The following is an 8,285-nucleotide window of genomic DNA, read 5'->3' on the forward strand; positions in this document are numbered from 1 at the left end:
TACTAAACGTAACTGCAACACTTCATCTGCAGCTACATTCGTATCTTGGCATAAAAGTAATTCAGTGATTAAAAATTGCTCAACAGTTGCTGAAATAAGATGCGGTTCATGAACTTTGCCAAACATATTTTTCAGTTAAGCTACCACTTTTTCAAAAATTAAAAATCAAACAACAATGGACGATGCTATTCAACATTTTACATAAAATAACAACAATACTTACTTTGTTCACACATTGGAAGCAATACAAGTTGAGAATAGAATAGCAACAGCAGTTTACTCTGCAAATGAACGCTGATTTACAGTAAGCACAGTAATCAAATTGTACCTAATCTTTGGTTCAACTGAAACTATTAATCGTGCTTAAATAAATCAAGAAAAGAACAAAATAGAATTTTCTGTGATGGTCGAATATTAAAAATATGCCAACAAGCGTGAACTTCAACTTCAAATGGGTAGCGTTCGTTTTCACTTACCGTAATGATTGCCTCCACATCACGTGATAGTACATTTAATTTTTCAAATACCAATCGCATCAATTTTCACTGTGATTGGTGCATTGCTCTGAGACGAGCTATTAGTTGAAGTCCCCCAAACACCTCCTACTGTTTTTGACTGGCTGTTCGCTGATAGGTTGCACGCAATTGATCGTTAATTGGCTAATAACTTCTGCTACTTTATTAGCTGATCAATATGATAAGTGATTGGGCGAATAACTTGTGCCATTTAATTAGCTATTCAACTTTGATCCATAATTGGATGATTGTTGTTCATCAACGTTTTATCAAATATGGGGGTGCATTTCCATTAAATTACTATATATGGACATGAATAATAGCATTTCCCATTTTTTAGAACGCAGCTATTTTTACATATAGTGTAATAGTGTTAGCTAACATTTTTGCATAAAAGGAATTATAACAATAACAAAGTACTAATGCTTATAACTAATATTTAATTTCTTTACATTTGCTCAGTCTTTGTGTGTATATTTTGAAGAACATGAGATATATGCATATGTGAATATGAGATATGTGTATAAGAATTTAAAAACATGCCTTGCAGTTTTCGAATATGGCTTAAAATCAGTGACCATATTAGTATATAACATAAATGATTCTTCAGTTTTACATTTCCTTCTTCACATAATAAATTGGCTTTTGTAATTTTATTTTTTTTACATCTATGCTAATCAGCAGATTGCTTTGCACAAATACATTTCCGCTTTTTGCTACAAGCGCTTCTGTATGAGGCAAATATATAGAATACAGCTCAATGTTACAAGAACAACAGCCAAAAATCAATAACAATCAACAGCAACCAATAATCAACAACAAACAAATCTGAACTACATTATAATATATACAATGGAAAAAGGTGAAACTATACAATTATAATAAATAAAATATAGAACAATAATGAATAGTGAGTGCAAAGGAACTATAATCGTACAGGTATAGGAGAACGATAAGCTGTAGCTCTTAAAAAATGTTTTATATTAATTTTATTACGTTGTATTCTACTCGTAAGCCTAGCTACACGTCACTCCTGGAAACCGTAAGCTGCGCTACTTCTCACGAAGCCCGTTTCACGCGTATAGTCATCGTCCATTTGCTGCACTACCGACTCGGTTTTACCCTGTTCATCAATGATCAGTCGTAGAAACTAACAGAATTACAAGTGGTGCTTTTGTGCTCTTTTGTTCATGCGGCTGTGATAGTCTTCCAGATGATTAGCCAATGCCTATGTGGAACCAAATGTCATTCACAGCTTTTACTTTTTTCTTATTTCCCGATTATCCATATTATCTTAAGGTTAAACAACTCTTGGTACCAGGATGGGGCAATCTTAAAAGTCCTATCCCTGCACTAGCAGTTACTCTGAGCCAGCAGCCGCACAACAGCCTTTTTGATAAAAATTAATATATCATTGGTCAGCGAATGATACATTAAAAATTGCACACCGGATTTTGTTGATGTTTGCTCAGCAGTGATCCACAGATCCTGTCGCCTGGCCAGAAGTTGTGAGTATCTCTGTACTGAACGGCCGTAGTACATTGTGTTTTGGGCCTGGTCCCACGATGGAAAATATGGGGCAGTATCTGCGCTAGTGGAGGCATTATTTGCCAGATCATCATATATCTCTGTTACTGGATTCTGATCCCCTGCAGCCAGCCGTTTCAATTCATTCAGCTGCTGGTATAATGTATGCGGGTCCACTCTTCGGCCATCTGCATGCTCGCAAGTTTGTATTACTTGAGTGGCATCCAGATTAGTATACAGTTTTCCACAGCAACCTCTCATTCCTTAAATTCGAAACGAAATGGCTTGCTTATGATATTACACAACAATAACATCGTGCTATATTAAAACAATTCCATTTACCGATGCACATATCCAACATTTGTCATTGCAATTTGTGCGTTTCAGGGTGTAGCACAGTTCTCTGTATACTAATTTCTGTTGGTTTTTTTGGATAGATGCAAACTGAATTTCATCGTCCTTCCATCAGTAAGAACTTTCGAACACAAAGCACTGAACTCAAATGCAAGACCAAACAAAAATTGATAGTCTGAACTATTCAAAGCGTAAATTTGTCATGCATCATTTCTCAGATAAGAAAATTAATCATTAGAAAGCAATAAATCAAATGCTTAAATGTTGCAACAGTGGCAGCTGCATAAAGTAGGACAGTGACGAAAATTATTTCCATTATCATAACATCAAATTTTAAACATTGTCTTTGATCTTTATTACCGTGCATGTTATCAGCATCGACACGCTTCTTAGATTTTTGCCGAACCAGCCGTATAAATGTAATAAATCTAATGCTTGACGGATGCAACCTTCGTGCAGGAATAACAAATCACATCTCATCTCAAATATACATCTCAAAGTAACCTTTCATTCCTGGCATTGGCTTTTCATGTATTTCATATTACTATTCATTCTTTTCATACTTGTCAGTAATATAGAATTTCTCATAAAAATTATACCAATTCAGTATTTAAATTATCTTTGTAATATTCACTGTGATTTACATCACTAGATTAATACTTTTGTCAAATGCGCCTAACGCAAATATTCCTTCTCTTTATGATTATTTTCATAAATTTAATACGCCACTGTTTAAAATTCTTTTCATTTAATGACAACTAATTTTCATTTTCTACTATACACATTTTATTATACAAATTGCTGTTTCTGATTCTATTATAAAAAATGAAGCTAATTATATTTAAAAGTATGTAAAATCCATTACAAACTTGAAAGAAAACTCTACAGTAAGAAATATCATCTTTCTAACATCTACAAATTTTAATCATAAAAATTGTTGAGAAATCTTTTCTCAATATCTGCTCATCACTATGTAAAAATTCCCGTGGCAACATAGCATTGCTCCTGGTACGAAAACAACAATTGCGCGACGCCAGTTGCATCCTTTGTTTTTCTTGATGTTAAACAATGGAATGGCAATTAAATCATCAAAAAGTCAGCGTCCTGTAATATATTTGTCACAACTTTTGTGGTCAGTTGCTGAAAAAGCGTCAAATTGAAATGAGGCTGACAGCGCACCTGTTCAGATTCCGGCTAAGCTGCACAGTCTAAGGGATGGCGTGCCCACGCCGATTTATAATTGCTTTTCATTTTTTATCGAGGACGCCGGATGCGGAGTGACGCCAAGAAAAAGATATAAATACAAGTGCGGAGGGAGGAGGGATAATTAACACGGAACATGCCGTATCGAATACCGCCTGAACCGTTTCTTTTCTCTCGCTATATCATTATTGTTACTCACTGTTTGTTCTGAATAAACCGATTCTTAGTCAAACCCACTGTCATTGATATTTTATATTTAACACATACAGTCCACTACCAAAGAATCCTCAAGTTCGAACTAAAGATTTTTCAACACATTTTCTGGTCCTCCGAGCCGGATTCGAACCGGCGACCTATGGATCCAACTCGTGATACTATCAACAATCGAACATCTCCCACGAATAACCGGACAGGAAACATGGCCACCCCAAGGAGCCGAACCAGAGCATATGATGCCGAAGGATCGGCACTGCAGTACTGGATAGATCGACTGCAAACACTTTGCGCTGGACGCACGGATGTAGAAGCCATGCGCGAAGCAACCAAAACGTTGGGACGTGCAACACAACTATTTTTTGAATCACGGCAACGTTACTTAGATAGCTTGCCGGAGGAAGAAAGAAATCCAGCAGTAATAGAATTCGACGAACTGATCGACAAGCTCAGAACCACCCAACGTCAAGCCGACGAACTGCTGGCGACCGCTGAAACACCATCGTCGACCGAAATTACCCAACCACCAGCCACCAAAAACAACGATCCCAAGACCAACTCGACCAGGCCGATCCCAAAATTACCAACATTCGACGGAGACATCCTCCAATTCAAGGCCTTTTGGGATCAGTTCAACGCAGCAGTGCATCGATGAGACGATCTCGAAGATGTCACAAAATTTGTGCATCTTCGATCCTGCTTAGCTGGTGCAGCATTACACGCAATTAGTGGCGTGACAACAGCAGCCGAAAACTACCCGGCTGTGGTGCAACTACTACACGACCGATTCTATCGGGTATCAGACGTGTTGGACGCGCATATCCTCAAGATCTTTAGCGTCCCAAAGGAGGTCGCCAAAGGAAGGGAAGGTCTGCTAGCACTGCATGACAAGCTAAACGGCCACCTATTGGAACTCAGAGCGATCGGAAGAGATCTCGATACCACGGTATCCGGTTTCCGGACCGCACTACCGCAACTGGTGGCCCAATTGCCAAAGAACATCCAATCCCGGTGGAAGGATCAATGTGGCAAATCGACGGAAGAACCGACCTCTCAGACCTTCCTGGACTTCTTAGCAGAACAAGCCCGGTGCGCTGTGGACCTTGTACAGTCCACACAGGGAGAGAGAATACCCTCCCCCACGCATAAACACACGGTGAAGGAGAGTCAGCGGAAGCGATCTCGCCCCCTTCGTCAAACAATTGGAGCCTTTCATACATCTCTCCATCCAACCTGTCCGGTGTGCCAAGGTAAACATCGTTTAACGGTATGTCCACAGTTCCTGAACCAACAGTGGTCAGAACGAAAGGCAACGGCGGTGCGCCTCGGCCTGTGCTTCATTTGCCTAAGTCAAGGCCATACATCACAGCGATGTGCGATGAGACAACGGGGATGGAGAACTCACCATTTGCTCACTGAAACGGCTCCCAACCGCCGAACATCACAGCCAAAACCATCTGACACCTCAATTCCACCTCCCGCGAAGAAAACGCGGTCTGAACCCAGTGAGGAAACATTCACCCGTGTATTACTCGCTAATATACGCGGCTCAACGAGAATCCGGTTTCAAACAGTGAAAGCCATTGCTACTGGTGCAAACGGACAACGGCTAACGGTCAACTGCTTGTTCGACAGCGGTGCTGAAACAACCCTAGTGACAGAAGAAGTAGCAAGAGCCTTGAATTTGGTGGGAACATCGGAGACCGTCACGGTGAAAGGAATCGGTGGAATCCAATGCGCCCCAACGGTGGCCAGAAGAGTCCGGTTCCTTCTAAGCCCCGTAGATACAAATCAATCCGGTGTGGGTGATAAGTCCATTGAAGCACTAACACTTCCACGAATCTGCGATGATATCCCTTCCGTCCCCGTCCGGTGTGACAAGTGGAAGCATCTACAACACCTGCAGCTCCCAGAGGAGGAAGATGAGAAACTGCCTATCCACGTGTTAATCGGTGTGGATTCGTATGGACGATTTCTCGGTGAGAAACTCCTACGAGGAAATCCAACAGACCCGGTTGCTATTGAAACAACTCTGGGATGGGTTGTCTTTGGTCCGGTGAATCCACCGTCAACGTCTCAATACCGGTATCATTGTTCTCAAATAGAAGACAACATGGAACAGACACTGAGAAAGTTCTGGGAACTCGACTCCATCGGCATCCAGCACCAAGAAGACAAGACGACCAAAGACGCGGTAAGCCGTCAATTCTTTAATACGTTAACATATAATGGGTCACGTTATTCCGTGGGGTTGCTGTGGAAACCCGGTGTAGTCCAACTTCCAGACAATTATACACTAGCTGAACGCAGATTGCGATCTGTAGAACGAAGCTTGATGAAGGATCCGGTTAAGCAACGCGAGTACAGTGCGGTGATCAATGAGTACCTCCGACAAGGATGGGCGGAGGAGGTGACTACCCAAAGGGGGCAACCAGGTAAAACTTGGTATCTCCCACATCATGCCGTGTACAAAAATACGGATGGTCAGTTAAAATGTCGGGTAGTTTTCGACGGCTCAGCTAAATATGCCGGTGTCTCCCTAAATGACAATCTTAAGACTGGTCCAAACCTCCAGGCAGACCTGGTAGGGATACAGCTGCGCTTCAGGCAGTACAGGATCGCGGTCCAAGCGGATATAGAGAAAATGTATTTGCAAGTCAGGCTGCGAATAGATGACAGAGATGCGTGCCGCTTTCTCTGGCGTGATTGTAAGACGGATACACCACCGCGACGGTATCGACTTACCCGCGTGTGTTTCGGGTTAGCATGTTCCCCTTACCTTGCGCTCAACGTCCTCAAAGCTCATGCGGAGCTCAACCTTGGTGAAAATAACCAAACGGTCAAACTGGCACTGTCAAACATGTACGTGGACGACCTAGTCGTGAGCTGCGATGGTGAGGCTGAGGTGAGAGACTTGATCCACAGAGTACCGGTGTTCCTCAGGAAAGGTGGCTTCCACCTCAAGAAATGGACCTGCAATCAAGCAGCCTTACTGGATACACTTCCAAGAGAAGAAGTGTCAGAACACGGTGAAAGGGAACTCGGAAAAACACTTGGGATCTACTGGGGGAAGGATGAGGACATCCTCACCTTCCAACCACCTGCCAACTCAACTTCCCGATCCCATCATACTAAAAGGCAAATGTTGAGCCTCGCAGCTCGAATATACGACCCGCTTGGTTATATGGCGCCGTTTACCGGCCAGATAAAGGTGTTGCTCCAATCTCTGTGGACAGCAGGGATAGACTGGGACACACCATTATCACCAGGGGTGGAACGACGTTGGCGCGACTGGATGGAACAACTCGAGATGCTGCCCAAAATAAGGATTCCCAGAGCATGGATCCCATACCCGGTGCAACAGGTGCGCAGAGTAGAACTCCACATTTTCGGTGATGCATCACAAGTAGCGTATGCAGCTTGCGCATACATCATGGTGGAATCGATAAACCACCATAAGTTGGTGAGCCTCGTGATGGCAAAATCCCGAGTGGCACCGATAAAACAAATCAGTCTCCCTAGGCTGGAGCTGATGGCAGCATTACTGTGCGCCAGATTAAAGAAATATCTCGAGAGAGAACTAACACTGTCAATCCAGGAGGTCATCTGCTGGAGTGACAGTAGAGTAGCCCTCGCGTGGATTAAGGGAGCACCTGCACGCTGGAAGCCGTTTGTTGCTAACCGAGTGCAAGAAATACAGGAGTCAGTATCTCCCCAGTGCTGGAGATACTGTCCGACTAAGGAAAATCCAGCGGACATTCCCAGTCGAGGTTGTTCGCTAGGCACTCTAATGAACACAGCCCTATGGTGGCACGGCCCACCATGGCTGATGCAAGGCAGAGAAAACTGGCCAACGGAGCCAGTGGTGAGAATAGACGACAACGAGCACCTAACAGTTGAGCAAAAAACTGTTAAGGTCTTAGCTAGCCAAACAGATGGCTGCGGGGTTGAGCAGGTAATCAACCCAACCCGGTATAGTCGTTATGAGACACTAATCCGAGTAACCGCTTACTGCTTGCGCTTCGCGCGAAACTGCCAAAATTCAGTGAGCGAGAGAACAAACAATGTTAATCTTTCAGTGAAGGAATTATCCGACGCTGAAACACTATGGCTCAGAGAGGTCCAGGTGAAGGAGTTCGGCATCAAGCCCGACTCGGCTAATCGGGTGAGGGAATTTGAACCATTTTTAGATCAAGATGGTTTGCTAAGAGTCGGCGGACGTCTGAGGCGATCCACTCTGCCTCCAGAGTCCAAACATCCAATCATCCTCCCTCACAATCACCCGGTGACAGAGCTGCTAATCAAAGATCACCACGTCAGGCAGATACATGCCGGTGTCACCCAAACCCTGGTAGCCATCAGAACAAAATTTTGGATCATCAAAGCCAGAAAATGCTGGTAAAGAAGATATTCCGCTCATGTCCGGTATGTCCCATAGTCCATGGCGCACCCCTACCCGACCTCCGATTGGGT

General features: G+C 43.2%; 4 protein-coding genes across 4 annotated transcripts; all 4 read right to left on the minus strand.

The window, feature by feature from the left end:
* Window positions 1-1,868: 1,868 nt before the first annotated feature.
* Window positions 1,869-2,303, minus strand: Tsp_09814 (hypothetical protein). Its single transcript, XM_003370552.1, has one exon. It carries the CDS (start codon window positions 2,301-2,303, stop codon window positions 1,869-1,871), a length of 435 nt encoding a protein of 144 aa, XP_003370600.1.
* Window positions 2,304-3,897: 1,594 nt separating this feature from the next.
* Window positions 3,898-4,415, minus strand: Tsp_09815 (putative TRAP dicarboxylate transporter, DctM subunit). The gene is made up of 2 exons (XM_003370553.1): window positions 4,292-4,415; window positions 3,898-4,076 (listed from the first exon to the last, which is right to left on the minus strand). The coding sequence occupies exons 1-2, from the start codon at window positions 4,413-4,415 to the stop codon at window positions 3,898-3,900; spliced, it is 303 nt and encodes a 100-aa protein (XP_003370601.1).
* A 311-nt stretch (window positions 4,416-4,726) lies between these two features.
* Window positions 4,727-6,270, minus strand: Tsp_09816 (conserved hypothetical protein). The gene is made up of 7 exons (XM_003370554.1): window positions 6,199-6,270; window positions 6,108-6,130; window positions 5,926-6,020; window positions 5,713-5,887; window positions 5,385-5,580; window positions 5,245-5,360; window positions 4,727-5,147 (listed from the first exon to the last, which is right to left on the minus strand). Exons 1-7 carry the CDS (start codon window positions 6,268-6,270, stop codon window positions 4,727-4,729), a joined length of 1,098 nt encoding a protein of 365 aa, XP_003370602.1.
* A 722-nt stretch (window positions 6,271-6,992) lies between these two features.
* On the minus strand, window positions 6,993-7,571 carry Tsp_09817 (hypothetical protein). The gene has a single exon (XM_003370555.1). It carries the CDS (start codon window positions 7,569-7,571, stop codon window positions 6,993-6,995), a length of 579 nt encoding a protein of 192 aa, XP_003370603.1.
* Between the last annotated feature and the right edge of the window lie 714 nt (window positions 7,572-8,285).

The sequence above is a fragment of the Trichinella spiralis genome, assembly GCF_000181795.1.
Source record: "Trichinella spiralis strain ISS 195 chromosome Unknown Scfld610, whole genome shotgun sequence".
NCBI lineage: Eukaryota > Metazoa > Nematoda > Enoplea > Trichinellida > Trichinellidae > Trichinella > Trichinella spiralis.